This window comes from Mandrillus leucophaeus, unplaced genomic scaffold (genome assembly GCF_000951045.1).
Source record: "Mandrillus leucophaeus isolate KB7577 unplaced genomic scaffold, Mleu.le_1.0 Scaffold902, whole genome shotgun sequence".
NCBI classification, from domain to species: Eukaryota; Metazoa; Chordata; class Mammalia; order Primates; family Cercopithecidae; genus Mandrillus; species Mandrillus leucophaeus.
Genome location: NW_012109831.1, coordinates 723,711 through 744,320, shown reverse-complemented (window position 1 = coordinate 744,320; position 20,610 = coordinate 723,711). Strand labels below are relative to the sequence as shown.

The 20,610-nt window shown below is 48.5% G+C and overlaps 1 protein-coding gene across 3 annotated transcripts in view; it reads left to right on the top strand.

Moving 5' to 3' along the window:
* The window catches only part of MKNK1 (MAP kinase interacting serine/threonine kinase 1), a 53,519-nt gene extending 33,111 nt beyond the window's left edge, over nt 1-20,408 (top strand). For 2 of the 3 annotated variants that reach the window (XM_011969781.1, XM_011969780.1), the window contains 9 exons: nt 1,681-1,760; nt 3,316-3,389; nt 5,992-6,096; nt 9,661-9,716; nt 13,027-13,122; nt 14,988-15,182; nt 16,183-16,347; nt 17,529-17,572; nt 19,019-20,408. In XM_011969781.1, coding sequence (XP_011825171.1) covers nt 1,681-1,760; nt 3,316-3,389; nt 5,992-6,096; nt 9,661-9,716; nt 13,027-13,122; nt 14,988-15,182; nt 16,183-16,347; nt 17,529-17,572; nt 19,019-19,244 — 1,041 coding nt within the window. In that variant the 3' untranslated portion in view covers nt 19,245-20,408. Of the gene's footprint in view, nt 1-1,680; nt 1,761-3,315; nt 3,390-5,991; nt 6,097-6,618; nt 6,742-9,660; nt 9,717-13,026; nt 13,123-14,987; nt 15,183-16,182; nt 16,348-17,528; nt 17,573-19,018 lie in introns of all 3 variants that reach the window. The other variant, XM_011969779.1, reaches the window with a different exon arrangement.
* Nucleotides 20,409-20,610: the final 202 nt, after the last annotated feature.

The following is a 20,610-nucleotide window of genomic DNA, read 5'->3' as shown; positions in this document are numbered from 1 at the left end:
TCCCAACACGGCTCTACAATACTTAGCTTATTACAGCTTTTCCTACAGGCACCCAACTGATCCTAGAGTCTCAGGGTTGGAATGGAATTTCAAGATAACCTAACCCTGAATTTCCTCTATGACTGCCCAGATAGTTGTCCATGTTCCACTCCCCCATCTCTAGTAGCAAGAGCCCATTACCTCCTCAGAGAAGACTGCTGTGGAAAAGTTGCCTGCTAGAAAGTTCTTCATAACTTTGATCTGAAATGCTTGGGGAATGAAGTTGAATCACTTCTGTTCCCCAGCACTACACCTCTCTACCCAGAAAATGGGCCCACTGTGGTTTACAGTCAAAGACTTTTTTAGAAAAGTACAGTTGATCATGGATGTCTGTGCCACATCGTTTTGGAGAAGTCTGAAGTCTCAAGAGGATGTCATTGTGCTGCCCACTGTGCACGTTGGAGCTGTAAGGCAGGGCTAGGCTCTGCAGATTTGCCCACAGGCTCGGTGTGCAGTGGTTTGAGGCTCCAGATGGGTCCAGAGAGCTTTGCAGAGGCAGCCAGTCCCTTTGGAAACCACCCTCCCATCTGTTGGCTTATCTGTTCCTTCAGTCAGCATTTGCCAAGCATCTCAGGTAAAGGTGTGGAGGGGGAGCAGCCCACGGTGTCACAGGAGAGACAAAGCCTCCAGGTCCTCGAAGAAGTTAGAGCATCTGAGCAGGTGTGGGATAGCAAGGGCTTCGGAGTCAGCTCTGGACTGAGGGCAAATGTTTCATACCTCCCTATCTTTTGATGTTGTCATAAAGGTCAACTGAGATTGTGTTAATGAATTATTATTATTGTTATTTATTTATTTATTTATTTATTTATTTTGAGATGGAGTCTCACTCTGTTACTCAGGCTGGAGTGCAATGGCACAATCTCGGCTCACTGCAACTTCCACCTCCCTAGTTCAAGTGATTCTCCTGCCTCAGCCTCCTGAGTAACTGGGATTACAAGCACCCACCACCATGTCCAGCTAATTTTTTTGTATTTTTAGTAGAGACGGGGTTTCGCCGTGTTGGCCAGGCTGGTCTAGAACTCCTGACCTCAGGTGATCCACCCACCTCGGCCTCCCAAAGTGCTGGGATTACAGGCGTGAGCCTCCGCACCCGGCCGTAAATAAATCATTTAACACAGTGTCTGCCAAAGAGTAAGTTCTCAGAAGAGGAAGAGCCTACTTCTGCCAGGGGGATCATGGAGGCAGCCTCTGAGCTGGGTGTCAAAGCTTTAGCTCCTCCCCATGGTGTCCTCCATCAACCTTTCTCCCTCCAGCATGAGAAGATCCTTCAGTAGACGCAGTAAATGCTTACCCTTAAGGCGGATAAGAGATGCCCACAGGAGGAGGAGCTGAGTAAGGTAGCTCTTTGTCTAGCCGGCTGCCTCAGTCTCCCCTGGGCAGCTGGGGGCGGCAGCCTCATTCACTTCCTTGGTGTTGTGCTTGGCCAGAGTGGAACGGGCTCAGCTGGGCTGGAAAGCCCTGAGGCCAGTCTGCTGCTTTGCCAACAGAGCCACAGTGCTGGTGTCACCATGGCCTAGGCCAGACTTCTACTGGACACTGGATTTGGCCTGAGGATGGCCTTGCATTCTCCCAGAGGGCTCCTGCCAGGGGGCTGTTTTGAAGTCAGGCGGGTGTACATGACAGATTTTATTCTTCCCACAGATCATTGAAAAACAAGCAGGGCACAGTCGAAGTAGGGTGTTTCGAGAGGTGGAGACGCTGTATCAGTGTCAGGGAAACAAGTGAGTATCGTGTGATTCTCGCTGCTTCGCTGGGGGGACGGTTGGCCACAGAAGCGGAGGCTATTTCTTACTATCTCCTGACCCCAGCATTTAGCTCTCCTGTCCCCACAAGGCAGGTACCTCCTTCCACCTTTCAGTATTAGGGAGAGAAAGGAAAAGCAGCAGTAACATCTAAGGAGCTGTTGTGTCTTCTGAAATACTGTAAATAATCAGCAGTTCGGGCAAGTTAGAAGAACGAACCATCTGAATCAGTGGTTGTTGGGGGGAAATGGGGTTTTATTTCTTTTGGTACCTGTGGAAACTAGGTTGACTGAGTGTTGCCTGGTAGAAATCTTTAAGGACTTGCCCTTAATACCAAGATGAGGAGAACTGTTAAGAATATTTGCTGCAGTTTCTACTCCCAGAATATTTACGTATGTGCAGATACCACTAAGATTCTGGAACCTTGTCTAGCACTCCTTCTAGATAGCTGGGTCCAGGTCATCTCTAGCCTCAGTTCATTCTGCCCACCACCAGCTCCAAATGAGCAGCTCTCCCAGCGTGGCTTTAAATCAGGGTCACCTCTAAGACTCCACTTCCCCCTCTCTCCCTCCATGGCAGGGTCAGCAGGGAGCCAGTGGCCTGGTATTGATGGCTTTGTCATTAAACTTGGAGGATGGGGGCTGCTGTTGATTTAACTCCAGGCACTGCCTTCACAATCTTCTTTCAAATGAGGCCATTTTGCCCATCTTATTTGGACGCCTTCACACTAGTAAAAGCCTGGTATCTCCCAAGTAGTCAGCATTTTTTTTATGAGGGACAGATTTTTATTTTCAGCCCTGCAGCTTCTTAGTTCAGCATTAGAGACTCTACTTGGTTTATTTTATTCTTTAAAAGAAAAAAAGCCCCCAACACCTCCAATATCCAGGCTGGTGGCTTCCCTACTGAGTTACAAGACGACCTTGTTGGCGGAGCACTGAAATACTCGGGCAGACAGAGAGTACTCACCGGGGAAGGCCACAAGTGCTACGGTGGCCGGGAACGCGGCCGTTTCATTAAGCAGCGCTTAGCAGTTAGGGTCTAGCGGTGCCCACGTTAGGCCCCAAGTCTATTTGACAGATGTTTCCATTTTCTCCAGGCAATGTAAATACTGCCCCGTGATTTATGGGCAAGAGGGAGGGCAAGTAATTATTTGCTGCTTGCCTCCAGGACACACACCTACTATTCAGTGTTATTAGCCGCAATTGCTTCCAGTCGGCTGCAGATTTTATTCAGTTTAATGTGACCGGGACTTTTTTATAACTCTACCTAGTGGGTTTTAGGGCTGGGGTTTGACAGCACAGACTTGGTGAAAACACCAGAGACTAAACATTATGGAAAGATAAGGTGACCTGAATCTTGCTAACACCATTGGCTGCTTCCACACGCGGGTCTTTAATAAGCATTCTGATTTCAAGTTGATTTCTGCCCCACTGCCAGGTGTTGTATATTTTTTTCATTGTATATTTGTAAGTAGACTTTAATATATAATACCATTTCCCCCCTTTTCCCTCTCCTCCTATTTTCCCTATTTAAGGAACATTTTGGAGCTGATTGAGTTCTTTGAAGATGACACAAGGTTTTACTTGGTCTTTGAGAAATTGCAAGGAGGTACTTACCGTTGAGTATGTGTGTGGACTTCTGATTAAGACCCAGGGTGGTGATCATCCATCATGAATCCCAGAGACTTCCAAAACGAGTCAAGCTAATAAAAAGGATGAAGGACTTAAAAACTGCCCTTGATTTGGGAGAAGGGAGGCCGGAGGGAAGGATGATAATTAGCATTTTGCAGAGCTTAGAATGTCACCTGTGTGGGTATTTTATAAATGCCTTTTCATTATAATAGGAGTCATATATAGATACACTTAGTCATCGATTTATCAATCCCATTTTGACATGTTCACTATTTAACTACATTAATTATGGGGTGGAAGCTCTCAAATACATTGTGAAGTCTAGAAAGGCTAAAACAGAGGAGAGGAGGGTCCTATTGTTTGGGACACAGACCCAGGATAGAAGGGAAGCCTGAGAATGTGCCATCCTTCAGATAGAAAGATGCCATCACACACAATCACTGGGGTGTATACTTAAGTTGCTTTTCTGACATAATGAGGTGGGGCAGAGAAGCCCTTTCCCTTCCCAGCACTCCCCCAATCTTAGGGCACACTTGCAAGGATGTCTGGAGCTGCATGGAGGGCCACATGGAGGGACTTGGTGGCTGAGGGAGCATGCTTTAGAAACCAACACAGCTATGGCTTAAGTCTCGCTCCATCACTTACCAGCCATATGTGATCCTGGGCAAGTCACTTAACCTTTTCCAAACAATATCCCCTTCTATAAAATAGAGATATTGATAGCACCTACCTCACTGGGTTGCTATGAATATTAAATGAGATAATTCATGTGAAATGCTTAGCACAGTGTCTGGTAGGCATCGAGGGCTCAATAAATGTTGGCTGCTAATATTATTAAAACAATTTGGTATGCTGGAGGCTGTCTTAGAATTATGTAGAGTAGACCAGGTGCGGTGGCTCACACCTGTAATCCCAGCACCTTGGGATGCCAAGGCGGGCAGATCACTTGAGGTCAGGAGTTCAAGACCAGCCTGGCCAACATGGTGAAACCCGTCTCTACTAAAAATACAAAAATTAGCTGGGCGTGCTGGCACATGCCTATAATCCCAGCTACTCAGGAGGCTGAGGCAGGAGAATCGCTTGAACCTGGGAGGCAGAGGTTGCAGTGAGCCGAGATCACACCGCTGCACTCCAACCTGGGCAACAGCGCGAGACTCCGTCTCAAAAAAAAGAAAAAGAATGTAGAGCATTACTCTCTGCTTTTCCTTTTAGCAAATTTGCAAACGAGGCTCTCTATAGCAGAGCAAGCTAGGACCTAGTCAGGAGCCGGTTTTCTGGGAATGTTCCCTAGCACATTGGGATCCGTTGTTTAATCTGGCGAATGAACAGTCTTTGGCAGTTCTTCCCCTTCTCTCATGCTCTCCCCATCCCCCCCAAAAAAAACAGTAGACACATGCCATCTTTAGGACACAGAGATAATACCTGCAGCCCAGAAATACTGGCTTCTAGTAGTAAACGTAGACCACATGAAGCCAAGCCGCATGTTCCTGCCTGTGTCTGCCCCTGCACCACCCAACAACACATGACTGACTGTTAAGTACATGTTTGAAATGCTGCATGCAGATGGGATCCTCCGTCGCCATATCAGTAAACTTAATGTAGCTTATTGAGGCCAGACCCAGTGTGGTTGGCTCAAGAGAGTCCATCCCTGCAGCAGTCAGACCACAAGTCCTGCTGGGGGCTGTCTGCACAGACTCTGAAGCCTAACTGCCCTGGGCCTAAGTCCTGGCGTCACCCCTTACTGGTGCGTAATCTTGGGCACGTTCCTCGACCGTTTTTCTTTTTGGCTTTAGGATCCCCCTCTGTAAAACGAGGATAAGTATACTACCCATTTTGTCCAATTGTGAGAATAAGACAGTTTATTTCAAGAGTATTCCGTAGCACATAGCACTAGTAACTACTCAGTAAATGTTAGCCATTGCCAACAAAACAATAATAAATGGGAACACTCAGGAGGAAAACCCATTTTTCCCCCTTTTCCCAGGCCTTTACATGTCTGGCAAGGGTATGGCATTTCCATTTGAAAGTTTGTGCTCTTGTTTGGATCAGAGATCAGATGCAGGGGAGAAAATGCTGCTACAGAGAGTCCCCCTCAGCTCCAAGTGCCTTCAGTTTTATTCCTTTTGATTGCAGAAGCCAAATCTGCCCCAGCATTGTTAATATTTTTTGGCTCTCGCTTCTGAGCTCCTCATAGACAGGTACAGAAGAGAGCAGTGCAGTTTTGTTTAACAGACATACAAGCTGGTACCTCCTCTGTGCCAGGCCCCACACTTGGAGCTGGACAGGTAGTGATGAATAAGCGATGAATCCCCATGTCCCCACGCCAAGTTTTCCAAACTTGAGAAAACATGGCCTCTAAGAAGTTATACGGCCAGGTGCAGTGGCTCACGCCTGTAATCCCAGCAGTGTGGGAGGCTGAGGTGGGCGGATCCCTTGGTCAGGAGTTCGAGAGTGAGCCGAGATTGCACCACTGCACTCCAGCCTGGGTGACAGAGCGAGACTTCGTCTCAAAAAAAAAAAAGAAGTTATACTTACTAGAGCCCAAAAAGGCATTCCTCTGTGTCCCCTCTGCTCCCCAGGTTCCATCTTAGCCCACATCCAGAAGCAAAAGCACTTCAATGAGCGAGAAGCCAGCCGAGTGGTGCGGGACGTTGCTGCTGCCCTTGACTTCCTGCATACCAAAGGTGAACCCAGCCTTTGCCTTGGTGGGTGGGTTGGGCTGGCCAGCCTCTAGGTACCAAGGGAGGTGGTAGGCCAGGCAGAGGGCTGGTGCAGGAGATGGTGTGGCTGGAAGGCAGCTTGAGGTTTGAACACGCTCACCCATGGGAGTTGGGGGAGAAACAGTCCAAGATGGCTCCGAGGCTTCTGCTGTGAACGGTGGGTGGGTGGTGGAGCTGCTGAGCAGCATAGGGATACAGGAGAAAGAGCAGGGAGGAGAAAGCATAAATTTCACATTGAACAGGGTATGTGTGACTGTGTGTGGATGATGTTTCTTTTCTTAGATTCTTACCATGTGAGGAATATAAAGCTCATACACAATATGACCTTCTTAATGTGAATATCTTGGTGTTATTCTTTCTAGTCTTTTAAAATACATCACCTCTGTCTCTTTTCAAAATTGGCACGATAGGATATACATAGTTTAATATATCTTGTTCACAGTAAATGAAAAATATATTTTTCTTTTTCCTTTTTTTCTTTTTTAGACAAGGTCTCAGTCTGTCACCTAGGCTGGAGTGCAGGGGCGCCATCAGGGCTCACTGCAGCCCCAGCCTCCCTGGGCTCCAGTAATCCTCCCACCTCAGCCTCCCAAGTAGCTGGGACTACAGGTGTGTGCCACCACAACCAGCTAATTTTTGTAATTTTTTGTAGAGATGGAGTTTCCCTATGTTGCCCAGGCTGGTCTCAAACTCCTGGGCTCAAGCAATCCTCCTGCCTCAACCTCCCAAATTGCTGGGATTACAGGTGTGAGTCACGGTGCCTATCTTATACTTTTCTATTAACATGTACATTTGAGGTATCTGTTGAAGAGCACATTGGTAACTCACAGGTTACTAGATTTGATTTACACTTCAGGTTACAGTCCCTTTCCTATGACTGATTATTTAGGAACTTTTGTAGTGACTTAAATCTTTCCACACATTGTTTTTACATTTCCATAAATCCGTTTGACTATTCCATACTTTTTTTTTAAATTTGCCTAACAGCAGTACCCTGGAAAAAATGAATTCTGGTTTCACGTGTCTTCTAGCTATGTGTTCTATCAGTAATAATGCCTACCCTATGGTGAGAATTTGAGATAATAGCATCATAGACTGTAGTTAACACTGTATAGCACTTGGTATGTGCTAGGCACTATTCTAAGCCTTTTATAGATGAAAAATGTGTACCTTGTGTTTGTATTGTATGTGTGCAGCATAGATGGAGTATAGTTCCTGGTATGTCGTAGTTCTTCAATAAATACGATTTATTTCCTCCATCCTCACCCCCCCACCGGGAAGAAAGCATTTTTATTCCTAATATTCCGTTAAAGCATTCTGCCTGGTGGGGGTGGGAGTGAAGTGAATAACTTGTGACTTAGGTCTGCCCCCTCTCTGTTGGGGATGTTGGCCAGCCACATTGGTTGTGGGTGCCCGGGACCAGTGGGAGGCATGCTACTCACACGTTCCACCTGGTGCCCACAATCCGGTGCAGACGAGTGTGGCATGTGTCCAGGAGGTTCAGGTTCATGGAGCCCACCTCCCTCCTCCAGTGGCTGAAGGAGGTCTGCATACCAACAGTGCCCATGTTGGGGCCCTGACTTGCACCTAGGATGAAAACTAGAAGGGGGTGTCTGTGCCTTCCGCAGCATGATGAATAGCAGCAGCTCTGTTTCTGAAAGCTGGGATGCATAGAGGTAACACCTGCCTGACAAAGATTTACAGCTGCTCCCCAAGCTGCCTCTGTAGACTGCAAAACTGGGTCATGCTTTTTACAAGATCCACCCCTTGGAGGGGGTGGTAAAGGCAGGTTTTATTATTTATTTATTTATTTATTTACAAGAATGCACTGAAGGGAACAGAGGCCGGTGGTGTCTTTGGAGTTCTGAGGCGCTTGTTAACATGTAGCTGGCCAGCTGCCCATGTGACTCGAAGTTGGAGGGGATGAAAAACGATTTCCAGCTGAACTTGGCTGTTTGCTAAATAACTTCACACGGGGAAGATGAATTGGGCAAGAATGGGTCAGCCCTGAAACAAGTTCCATACTTTTAAATACTGGACACATTGCAGCTCAACCTCTGGGAAATGAACCGGAGCAGCTCGATGACTGCTGTGCTCACACGGCAGCCCCATTATTACGGCCTGGCTCTCTGAGTTCTCAGGCTGAGGGACGACTGGGCCATGGGCGCCTATTTGGAGAGTAAGGCTCCATGTGCGGCTCGTGATCCTTCTGTGGGAGCACTTGCTGTAATGGAAAATATCTTTCACTTTTAGTACGGCGAGCTGCAGAGCAGTGCTACTCAATTTGTGCAGCCTGGACTGAGTTGCTCTGGGTTCTCGTTCAATTAGGTGGCTGATGAAGTTACTGAGCTTGCTGGAGCTCAGGTTTTTCTTCTTTAGTGAAGTGCCTCCCGTGGCCTGGGCCAGGCCTTTGCCTTCTAGTTGGGAGCTGGAGGACTGCTGAAAAAGTTGATCACTGAGGGAGTTTTAGTGAAGTAGAATTTGCTTTTCCCATCACCCCGAGAATCCGCTGCCGCTTTCCAGTACTTCCGAGCTGTAGCTCTGACTCTTGCTGAGCCTTCCAGCCCTGTCTCTGTGCCGCATGTGCTGTGGAAGGAAAGAGGAAAGGGGGGTTTCTGTGTCCTCCACCAAAACACCATGGCCCTTAGTTAGTTCTTTGTCCCTTTCTGTGGCTGGAAGAGGGCTCTCCCCCAGGTGCCTTCTTGGCCAGGTCAGCAGGTTAACCCCTCATGGACTAAGCTGCTATCTCCAGTCTCCTTCAGGAGTCCTGGCCAAAGTGCAGGGGTTTTCTCTTAAAAACAGCAACCCCGGTGGGCCCAGCGTGGCGGCTCACACCTGTAATCCCCGTGCTTAGGGAGGCCAAGGCAGGAGGACTGCTTGAGGCCAGGATTTCAAGAACAGCCTGGGCTATAGCGAGACCCCATCTCTATTTTAAAAAACAAAAATAACAGCATCCTGGGGACAAAGCAGTCTTTGCTGTGCTGCTGGCAGGGCTGCCTTGGACATGCAAAGCAGGTGAGAAGGGAATCGGTCACTTTGGGAGATTTGGTAACTAATACTTGCTCCTCTGAACATTCAGAGACTCGCACTGAAGGAATTTTTTTTTTTTAATCGGCCACACAAGAAGAAATGAGGTAGAGCAGTTAAGCCCCTGAGATGCTCTTAAACAAGGCACTAATTATTTCTGCATTGCTGTTCCAAGCATTGCCGTTTGCAGAGCTCTCTGCTCTGCATTAGGCCTTCTTCTTGGTAGTCACTGTGGTGCTGAGGGGTAGGCTGGCTGGGATTCATTTAGCCCTTCTTATCCCTGCCAGACTTCTAAACCTCTTCAAAAGAACCTTCAGAATCAACTGTGCTTTTGGTTTGTGTCTCTGGTTACTTCTGCCTCCTGCAGCTCGTTGATTTTTTAATGTACCATAATTGGGAATTAATCTGCGAACAACAGCATTTGGAAAAAATTAATTGTGTGTGGAATGTTGGATAATTATGTGCATATGTTAACCATTTTTTTGCTCTTTGTCATGTCAGGCATTGCTCATCGTGATCTGAAACCAGAAAATATATTGTGTGAATCTCCAGAAAAGGTACTTTGGGCCTGGTTTGGAATGTTATAGTTTATACCTACCGAGGAAGCCATCCTTGCTTTCAGGGTGGATTGTTAGCAGTTCCGTTGGCCTCAGGCACCAACTTGAACTGATCATCTTGGACATATGAGAATGTTACACTTGCTGTGTGATGTTTCTGCCCATCCTCATCCTTTCTTCGCTCTTGATCATCAGTGTGATTGATGTAAGCCTGAGAGTTTGGAAAATATGAGACCTACACAAAATTAATATTTTCTAGTCCAATGCACCTACTTTTTTTCAGTTGATGTAAGTCGTGAAGACCTTTGTTTTATTTTGTTTTGTTTTGAGATGGGGTCTCACTTTGTCACCCAGGCTGGAATGCAGCAGCATGATCACAGCTCACTGCAGCCTCGACTTCCCAAGCTCAAGTGGTCCTCCCGCCTCTGCCTCCCAAGTAGCTGAGACAACAGGCATGTGCCACCACACCTGGCTAATTTTTGTATTTTTAGTAGAGATGGGGGTTTCACCATGTTGACCAGGCTGGTCTCAAACTCCTGAGCTCAAGCAGTCCACCTGCCTCGGCTTTCCAGAGTACTGGGATTACAAATGTGAGCCAACACGCCCAGCCAAACAACTTAATCTTATATGAAGCAGATCTCTTTAAGTAAACGGAAGTGTATGAATTTGACAAATTCTGTGTTTGTTAGGAGATATTTAGGCCCTGGTGGTGCTGGGGCCCATGTTCACAGCTCTGTGTGTATATACATGTGTGTATTCAAGAGCATATATATTGTGGTCTGGATGAAGCCATGGCTCATAAATAAGAGGTGGCCTTGAATGAATGAGTCAGTCTGCTACTCACAACTCTTTTATGGGGAATAATAATGGATTCGCTCAAATAAGATCTTGTGACTTCCTATCATTGGTTCTGTCATAGAACTTTATAATTTATTATTATGATTACTACTGATAATTACAGTGAACATTTCTTGCGTGTTTACATTGTGCCAGGCACTTATATTTATTTAGTGTTTATAAAATATCATGAGGTAGTTACTATTATTACCTTCATTTTATGGACAAGGAAACTGAAACTTAGGAAACATGTATAGCCAGTGAGCCATGATCACACCACTGCACTCCAGCCTGTACAGCAGAGACCCTGTCTCAAAACATGAAAGTGAGGAAAGGAAAGGCAAAAGGGGGGAAGGAGAAAGAGAGGAATAATTGGGGCCAGGCAGTGGCTCACGCCTGTAATCCCAACACTTTGGAAGGCTGAGGCGGGAGTATTACTTGAGGCCAGGAGCTTAAGAACCTGGGCAACAAAGCGAGACCCCACCTCCACAAAAAATTAAAAAATTAGCTGGTCACAGTGGTTGCATGCCTGTAGTCGCAGCTACTCAGGAGGCTGAGGTAGGAGAATTGCTTGAGCCTGGAGTTTGAGGCCAGCCTGGGTGATATAGTGAGAGCCCTGTCTCTTAAGAAAAAGAGAGGTTAAGTTTCAAAGGACATTATCTATCAAGAAAGTGAAAAGACAATCTACAGAATGCAAGAAAATATTTGCAGATCATATATCTGGTCGAGGTTTAATATCCAAAATATATAAAGGATTCCTAAAACGCTACAACAAAAAGACAAACCAATTTAGAAATGGACACGGGACTTAAACAGACATTTCTCCAAATAAGGTACACAAATGTCCAACAAGTACATGAAAAGATGCTCAACATCCTTAGTCATTAGGGAAATGCAAGTCAAAACCACAATGAGATACCACCACATACTACTAGGTAGGCTGTAATTTAAAAAATGGAAAATAGTAAGTGTTGTTGAGGATATGGAAAAATTGTAACCCTTATACATTGCTGGTGAGATTATATAATGGTGCAACTTCTGTGGAAAAGTTTGGCGGTTCCTCAAAGGCTAAACACAGAATTACCATATGACCCAGCAATTCCACTCCTAGGTATTACCCAAAACAATTGAAAACAGATACTTGTATACCAGTATTCATTACAGTATTATTCACAACAGCCAAAAGGTAGAAACAACTCAAGTGGTCATCAGCAGCTGAACAGATAAACAAAATGTGGTACATACATTCAATGGAATACTAGTCAGCCATAAAATGGAATGAGGTTTTGATACATGAATGAACCTCGAAAACATTATGCTAAGTGAAATAAGCCAAACATAAAAGGACAAATATTGTGTAAATCTACTTATATGAAATATCTTGAATTGGCAAATTAATAAAGACAGAAAGTCTTTATTAATTAATAAAGTCAGATTGGAAGTTACCTAGGGCTAGGGGAAGAAAGAATGGGAGTTATGGCTTAATGCGTATAGAGTTTCTGTTTGGAGTGATGGAAAAGTTTTAGCAACAGATCGTGGTGATGGTTGCACAACCGTGTGAATGTATGTAGTTAATGCCACTAAACTGTCTACTTAAAAATGACTAAAATCTCATATTTTATGCTTTATATTTTACCACTAATGAGAAAGAGGCTAAATGAAAAAGAAAAGAAGAAAAACAGAGAACAGGGGAGGGAGGAAGGAAGGAGAGAAAGAAGTCGAGGGACTTGCCCAGGCTTCCCGGCGAGGACATGGGTCTCAGAGAACAAGCATTTAGTTCACTCGCTGTGCTGCTTACACACCATGTAGGCCATTCTCATCCATTCTCATGTGTGCACCCAAACTGCCCTCCTGGTTGGCTCCAGAGATGAGGCACCTGTCTGTGGTCTCAGGCGCAGCATCCAGTTCTGGTGGACTTGGTTACTGTGTTGATGCCACCTACAGTGACCAACCATCCCAGTTTTCCTAGGTTTGAGGGGTTTCCTGGAACATGGGACTTTCTGTGTTTAAACTGATCAAGTCCCAAGCAAGCCACCCCAGATAAGTTGGTCACCCTAAGCGACCTGAGGCGGTCAGGGGTTTTACTGCAAGCTCCTTTGCACTCCACTGAATGGGCTGCAAGAAGTCTGTCTCTCAAGAGTACATAGTAACTTCCCTAGCTGCTGTGCTGCAACCTGTACCATCGTTTGCCAGCAAGAGTTCCATTCTTACTTTGGTCTGAGTTCACAATAATCCGACACCAAATAGTCCACCCATTTTTCCCTTAGTTGGGAAATAAGAGAGCACAGGGAATAAGACCCTTGGGAAGAAATCCTCAGGGGACTTCTCGTTAACCTCCAGAGAGCAAACATGACCTAATAAAACCAGCTGCGGCGTGACAGCCACTCAGCCATGCACCCATACAGCCATGCCTGGCTCCTCTTGCCCTGTAGTTTCTTATGTCTGTGACGCTGGCTTCTGTTTTCCTTTTCAGGTGTCTCCAGTGAAAATCTGTGACTTTGACTTGGGCAGTGGGGTGAAACTGAACAACTCCTGCACCCCCATAACCACACCGGAGCTGACCACGCCAGTATGTATGCTTCCTCTGGGCTCCTAAGTATTTGGAGTGTTTCCCTGACCCAGAGCTGGGAGGTCCAGAACAGAGGGTTAAGGATGGCAAACCAACTGGACCTATCTTCCTGCTGCCTGAGTGGTCATTTTGCTTACTGCTCTGTGTTCGTGGCTCTCAAGCCTCCCCTGACCCCTTAGTTGCTAATGAAACTGACACTTGGACTGTTAGTTTGGGGTGAGTCCTCTCTGCTGATGAAGAGACAAATTATATCTATAAGCACAGGCTGGCCGTTTGCAGTGGCTTATGCCTGTAATCCTAGCACTTTGGGAGGCTGAGGTGGGTGGATCACCTGAGGTCGGGAGTTTGAGACCAGCCTGACCAACATGGAGAAACCCCGTTTCTACTAAAAATGCAAAATTAGCCAGGCGTGGTAGTGTATACCTATAATCCCAGCTACTTGGGCAGCTGAGGCAGGAGAATCGCTTGAACCCGAGGGGCGGAGGTTGCGGTGAGCCGAGATCACACCATTGCACTCCAGCCTGGGCAACAAGAGCGAAACTCTGTCTCAAAAAAAAAAAAAAAGCACAGGCTGAACCCTGACTCCTGACCCAGGTGAAGACAGACCCTACTCCCAGGCCAGCCCTTTTGCCTGTGAGCATTTGGTAGTTCTGTAAGCCCCATTCCCACTGCTGAAGGCACAGCGCAGCCCCCTTGTGATGGGGGATGGGGAGCAGTCCTCCCTGACTGGACAGGATAGTCTCTCTGTGGTGGGAACTGTGAGGTCTCAGTCTATATGCACGTGGGATCGCTTGGCCAAGTTAGCCTGTTTGCTTCTCTGATTTCACATTTCATGACCAGATGGTGCTGCTTGGAGCTACTTCTTCCCAAGACATCTCTTGTACAACTAATAGAGTATAATTCTGATTCTTTTGAGATTTGTATGCTTCACAAGTAAATTTTCCTAATAACCCTTTTAAGACATGCCCTTAATATGCCTGTGTTGTATCTTATTCTAAACAACATTATCAGGAATCTTTATTAGTTTCTAACACACCGGGCTACCTTGTTTTCAAAGTCATTAACTCTAAATGCCAATAACAAAGAAAATATCCTTTCTTGAGAACACTTACCGTCTTTCAGTCAAATTAGTTTTGCAGGGTATGTGGAGCGGGGAGGTGGTTCTTTCTTGGTGAGCCTGAAATAGTGAAGAGTGGAGCAAAAAGAATGTGTTTGATTCCTATCAGCCGTTTTCTACACAAGGGTGAGAGAAAGGAATATTGGACTCTGGTCCTAGGTGTGCCATTGATGTGCTCAAACAAATCCCTGTCCTGTTCTCGGCCTCGCGTTTGCCATCTATAAATGGGAGGGGTGGGAAGGTTGGATTTGTTCTAAGAGCTTTTCTAGCTTTGATGGTCTCTTAATTCTAAATTCTTACATTTCCTGCTCTGAGCTAGCAGGGGAGCTTGACAGGATTCACTTTAAGAAATCATGCTGTGTGGAACTGGATCTCCCTCCCAGAGCCATATTCTTGGTGCATTTAAGTACCTGTACATGAAATATCTGTTTATAGGAAGCTGAGGCAGAGAGAGATTCCTGGAACTTCTTGGCCAAGGGTCTTTGCCTACTGGAGGAGGAGCTGGAAGGATAAGGTGACCTGAACTGCTCCTCTGGATACTGGGGAATGATGGGGCTCAGTCTGCAGGTGCCTTGGTGGCATCAGGCGGCTCACTGGCTGGTCTTCCTGATGACTTCCTGCTCTGTCTCCCATCCTTCCAGCCTCCTGCTCCAGTCCCATCACAGTCTGCTCTCTGCCATCCCCTCTGCTGTAACTAAGCCTCTCTGTTCTCTGCCATCTCCCTCTCCCCCAACCCTGGCCCCCACAGTGTGGCTCAGCAGAATACATGGCCCCTGAGGTGGTGGAGGTCTTCACGGACCAGGCCACATTCTACGACAAGCGCTGCGACCTGTGGAGCCTGGGCGTGGTCCTCTACATCATGCTGAGCGGCTACCCACCCTTCGTGGGCCACTGCGGGGCCGACTGTGGCTGGGATCGGGGCGAGGTCTGCAGGGTGTGCCAGGTGAGTGCAGCCCCAGGAAGCACTGCGTAGACCCTGCTTGGGGTCAGTGTGGTTGGGGGATGCCAAGCAGGACTGGGCTGGGAGAGCGTTCCTGATCAGGATGGGGGCTCATAGTGCCCTCTCCCCGTCTTGTCAGGGTGGCCACGAGGTAAAATAGAGATAATCAGACACTCTGCCCAGCTGGGAGCTCAGGGCAGGATTGTTAGAGAAGATCATGGCTGAACTGACTCTTTTTTTTTTTTTTCTCTGAGACAGAGTCTCACTCTGTCGCCCAGGCTGGGGTGCAATGGCACGATCTTGACTCACTGCAACCTCTGCCTCCTGGGTTCAAGCGATTCTCCTGTCTCAGCCTCCTCAGTAGCTGGGACTACAGGTGTCCGCCACCACATCTGGCTAATTTTTGGTATTTTCGGTAGAGACAGGGTTTCGCTGTGTTAGCCAGGATGGTCTCAATCTCCTGACCTTGTGATCCGCCTGCCTCGGCCTCCCAAAGTGCTGGCATTACAGGCGTGAGCCACCACGCCCGGCCCTGAACTGACTCTTAAAGGGTGCATCCTGCCCTGGGGAAGAGGGACAGGAATCACAAGTAGAAGGAACAGCACAGGCACAGACGTGGACACATGAAATAGCTGGAGTGTCTAGGAAGGAAAAGTGGAGTAGTAGGTTGGTGGTAGTGGGAGATGAGGCCTGAGAGGTTCACAGACAGTCCTCTAGGAAGAGCCAAGGAATTTGGGCTTTGTTTTGTGGGCGATCCCCACTCATCACCCGTCCAGCCCACCAAGGGTATAGCCATCCTGGCCTGCCAAGGGCATTCTGTATAGTTTGCTCATCTAGGGGATAGTGCGGGGTGAGTCTGGGAAGAGGCCCCAGTCTGTGGCATCCCCAAGCCATGAGCTGCAGCTACAGCTGAGCTCAACTGAAGCTGGTTGATCAAAACAGTGACAGGCACATCCTGCCCATCCCTGGCAGTGTGGCCTCAGGAGGAATCTTTTGTACCTAGAACAAGCTGTTTGAAAGCATCCAGGAAGGCAAGTATGAGTTTCCTGACAAGGACTGGGCACACATCTCCAGTGAGGCCAAAGACCTCATCTCCAAGCTCCTGGTGCGAGATGCGAAGCAGAGACTTAGCGCCGCCCAAGTTCTGCAGCACCCATGGGTGCAGGGGGTGAGTGACTCTGGGAGGGGTGTTTTCCACCGTTCCAGGCTGTGGCATGGCCACAAGGAAGCTGTCATGCCAGCGAGTGCTGAGCACCAGCCTTGTGGGTGGTACAGCTGAAGAGGACAGCGTCTATCCCTGTGTGTGTAGAGCGAATCAACTCCTCCTGTTACCCCAGACTGAGCCCCTTATAGGCCGTAGACTTGGCTCTAACCTTGGCCACAGACTGAGCCCCAACAGAGTCCTCTGGGGATTTGTTACCTGCAAGCATCCTGTTGTCATTTGAAGTCTGTAGCATCCTCCCCTTATATAGAAGCATCATTAGCTGAGAGCACCCAGAAGCGAGCAAGGCCTTGCTGCGCTGATTGGTGTGTGGCCGAGTTGGGGCACATAGGTTCTCCTCATGGTCTGGGAGTCTGGGTACAGCTGGCCTGAAAGGCAAATGATGGTATTTTTTCCCTAAGCTTAGAATTCATGTTTTCACTAGAAAACATTTTTTAGAATCCTCCTTGGCTACTCACAATACCTGACCTCTGCCCTCCAAGGGGTCTGCCAGATGCTCCCATGACTTACTGGTCTCCTTGGTGTGCCAGGCCCTGGCCAGCCTCAGCGACCCTACCAGTGGAAGGAGGCAAGCATTGGCAGCCTGTGTTACAGTCGGGGACCCAGTTGGAGTGTCTAAGTGGCTCATTCCCAGACCCATAAGTGAGCATCTACCACATGACAGAGGGACAAGTGATTCCCAGTCCCTGTGTCGACGCTCTAGTGGAGAGAATAAACAAGGGGATAAGTTACAGCGTAATAAAGGCTTCTAAACAGCGCTAGGGGCACAAAGGGAGCAGGACCCCACTCCCCACCCCGGGCCTGAGACTGAGGCAGGAAGGTGGCAGGGAAGGGGAAACGTGCGTCACAGGTGAAGTGACCCTTGAGCTGGGTCTTGGGGGTGGTTAGGACTTTGCCAGGCAAAGGGAAAGCGGGGCTTTCCATGCAGAAGCAGCTGTGTGGGGGCTGCGCCTGCAGATTGTACCTTCCTTGCTCTGCTTGGAAGGCCTGACCCTGCAAGCAAGCAGAGCCGAGTCCCTGTGCCGGGCCAGCAGCCTAGAGTCACCTCCCCACTGCTGGCTTGGGCGGGGCAGCTCTTGGAAGGAGGGAGCAGTGCTTTACCTACACATCTGTCCTTCCCATTCTAGCAAGCTCCAGAAAAGGGACTCCCCACGCCGCAAGTCCTCCAGAGGTAAATGCGCTGACCACCCCCACGCCCTGCTCTTCCTCAAGCTCTCCGCCACCATGGGGGTGGAGGTGGGGCCCGGGGAGCCCATCTCTAGGCTCAAGTAGCCTTCTCCAAAGGGGCTCCCTGCCCATTTCCCCTCCTCACTCTCTTCTCCTCTACTCTGGATCTATCTCCCACCCTTCCCTGCCTTCACCTAGATTGCTTCCTCTGCCCTCCAGCACCTTAAAGGCCCCTCCTAGCACTGTTGGCAGGAGAAAAAAGAAAAAAATCTGTTTTTCCCATTGAATGTAACTTACAGCCCAAAGACAGACCTTACCCGTGGGTTATTCACATGCAGCTTCCCTCTGCCCTTGCATGTGGTGAAAGGAGCAGGAGTGAGGGGCACGTACAGTACTAGACGAACGGTGATAATAGTGGCCACCAGGATTAAGTCCTTACCATGGCCAGGCATGGTGGCAGGTGCCTGTAATGCCACCTACTTGGGAGGCTGAGGCAGGAGAATCGCTTGAACCCAGGAGGCGGAGGTTGCAGTGAGCCACGATCACACCACTGCACTCCAGCCTGGGCAACAGAGCAAGAATCCGTCTCAAAAAAATAATAAGTCCTTACCACATGTCAGACGTGGTGCTAAGGGCTGGATACAATTATATCCATAATCTTCACGATGAATTTAAGAGAGGTGTTCTGGATGAGAGAGGTGAGGAGTGGCAATCAAGTTAACTTGCTTAAGGCCACACAGCAGCCCTGGGCTGTTTGACTCTGGAGCCCTTTCACAGCTGGATTGCCCTGTTCCCAAAGAGCCAGGGCTAAGCAGTGTGGGAAACCCTTTTGGCACCAGCCTCATGGCCAGCTTTTAGGAGCTACACAAGGAAGTCGTACACCTCCGTAATCTCAATTCGTGTGATCCAGTTGCTATTGCCCAATTTGAGTTCCTACCTGACTCTCTAGAGCAGCCTCCAGATGCCTTTAGGTGCCAAACCTCAGATCCACCTTAGAAGATTTATTCTGCAAACCCAAAGTGCCTGTCCCTGCTAGTCCTGAGCTAGGTGCTGGGGACGTGACATAAGCGGCGCAGGCCTTGCTCGGGGAGCTTTTTCCCCACCCGGGCCGGGAGAGGGAGGGACAGGTGCGTTTAATGTGCCCTGTCTCTGCCTCTGGTAGACCTGTATGTAGCGTTGTGGGAGCTCAGAGGAGGGTGCCCTGAGGAGAAGGGGGAGCTTGCCCTTACCATCAAGTCCAGGGATGGTACTTGGGGCTCAAATTACAATCCCTCAGTCAAGCCAGATTCCAAACCTTGGCAAGAACTACTTAGGAGAGAGCAGCCCATCCCGGCTCTGGGAAATCTGGTGGGAGTGCAGCGCCACAGCAGCGAGTGGGAGTGTCCCGGAGCTGGCCTGGCTGACCCCAGAGTCCTGATCCTCTTTTCTGCGCTTTGCCCCGGCCCTGCAGGAACAGCAGCACAATGGACCTGACGCTCTTCGCAGCTGAGGCCATCGCCCTTAACCGCCAGCTATCTCAGCACGAAGAGAATGAACTAGCGGAGGAGCCAGAGGCGCTGGCCGATGGCCTCTGCTCCATGAAGCTTTCCCCTCCCTGCAAGTCACGCCTGGCCCGGAGGCGGGCCCAGGCCCAGGCAGGCCGTGGTGAAGACAGGAGCCTGCCCACAGCACTCTGAAATGCTCCAGTCACACCTTATAGACCCTAGGCCTGGCCAGGCGTTGTCCCCCTGGAAACCTGTGTGGCTAAAGTCTGCTGAGCAGGTGACAGCGTCTGCTCTGTGGCTTCACTCAGGCTTTTTCATCTAGAAGGCCCTAAAGTTCCCACCAACCCCCATTTCCCTAGGGTCCTAGAGGAAAAAGCTTTTTCCAAAGGGGTTGTCTTTGAAAGGAAAGCAATCACTTGTCACTTTGCATAATTGCCTGCAGCAGGAACAGCTCTTCGCTGGGCTCCACCTGCTCTCCGCCTGCAGATCTGGGATCCGGCCTGCTCTCACCGCTGTAGTGGCGGCTGCGGCTGCAGCCTGCAGGGAGAAGCAAGAAGCATCAGTTGACAGAGGCTGCCGACACGTGCCTCTTCCTTCTCAGCGCTGTCACCCTCCTCTGGCGGTCCTTCCACCTTCCTCTGTCCTCCGGATGTCCTTTTTGCCCGTCTTCTCCCTTGGCTGAGCAAAGCCATCCCCTCAATTCAGGGAAGGGCAAGGAGCCTTCCTCATTCAGGAAATCAGATCAGTCTTCCGGTCTGCAGCACGGAGAAGCACATAATCTTTCTTTGCCGTGACTGAAATGTGTCCCTCATTTATCATCCCCTTTGATTGTGATTGCTGCTAAAGTCAGTTGTATTTTGTTTTTTTTTTAAAGAAAGTTTGGTTTTTTTTTAACCATGCTGTTCCAGCAAAGATGGGACCTTCATCTCCCACTGCAAGCCCATGAACTTCCCAGAGTGTAACGGCTTGCTCTTTCTGGAATGTCCATGCATTTGGGTTTTAATCAGCAGTGCCCTATTCTAACTGATTTTAAGCTGTTCCTATGACAAGCTTAGAGACAGTGTCGGTGTCTGCTGCTGTGTCCCCAGGTCTTGTGTGGGTGGCACAGATCTGGGCAGTTAGATGGAGCTCTGTGCCTGAGATGAAGCCACACTGGGGTGAAGCCTCACTGCCCTGTTCGAGCGACGCAGTGCCTGCTGCCCGAGTTCGTGAAGGTACAGCCATTCAGATAAACTGAACTGTTGAGTTACATAAAGAAAATAGATTTGCATTTGTCAGGCAGACGTTTATACAACACCATGGTGCTTTTATACATTGTGCTTATTTTAATAAAACTGAAATTCTAGCTGTGGCCTATTTGGGGGTCCTTTTTTTACCTGCAGACCTGAGAAGGAGACTGGCCTTCTAAACTGGGGCTAAGTCCAGCCAGGTGGGGAGAAGGTATCTCTTACCAGGACCCCTAAATAAAAACCACATTGGACCCAAAAAACAAGGTGAAGGAGAAATTGCTTTTTTTTTTTCCTAGGTGAGGAAATGAAATTCATCAAACATTTATCAA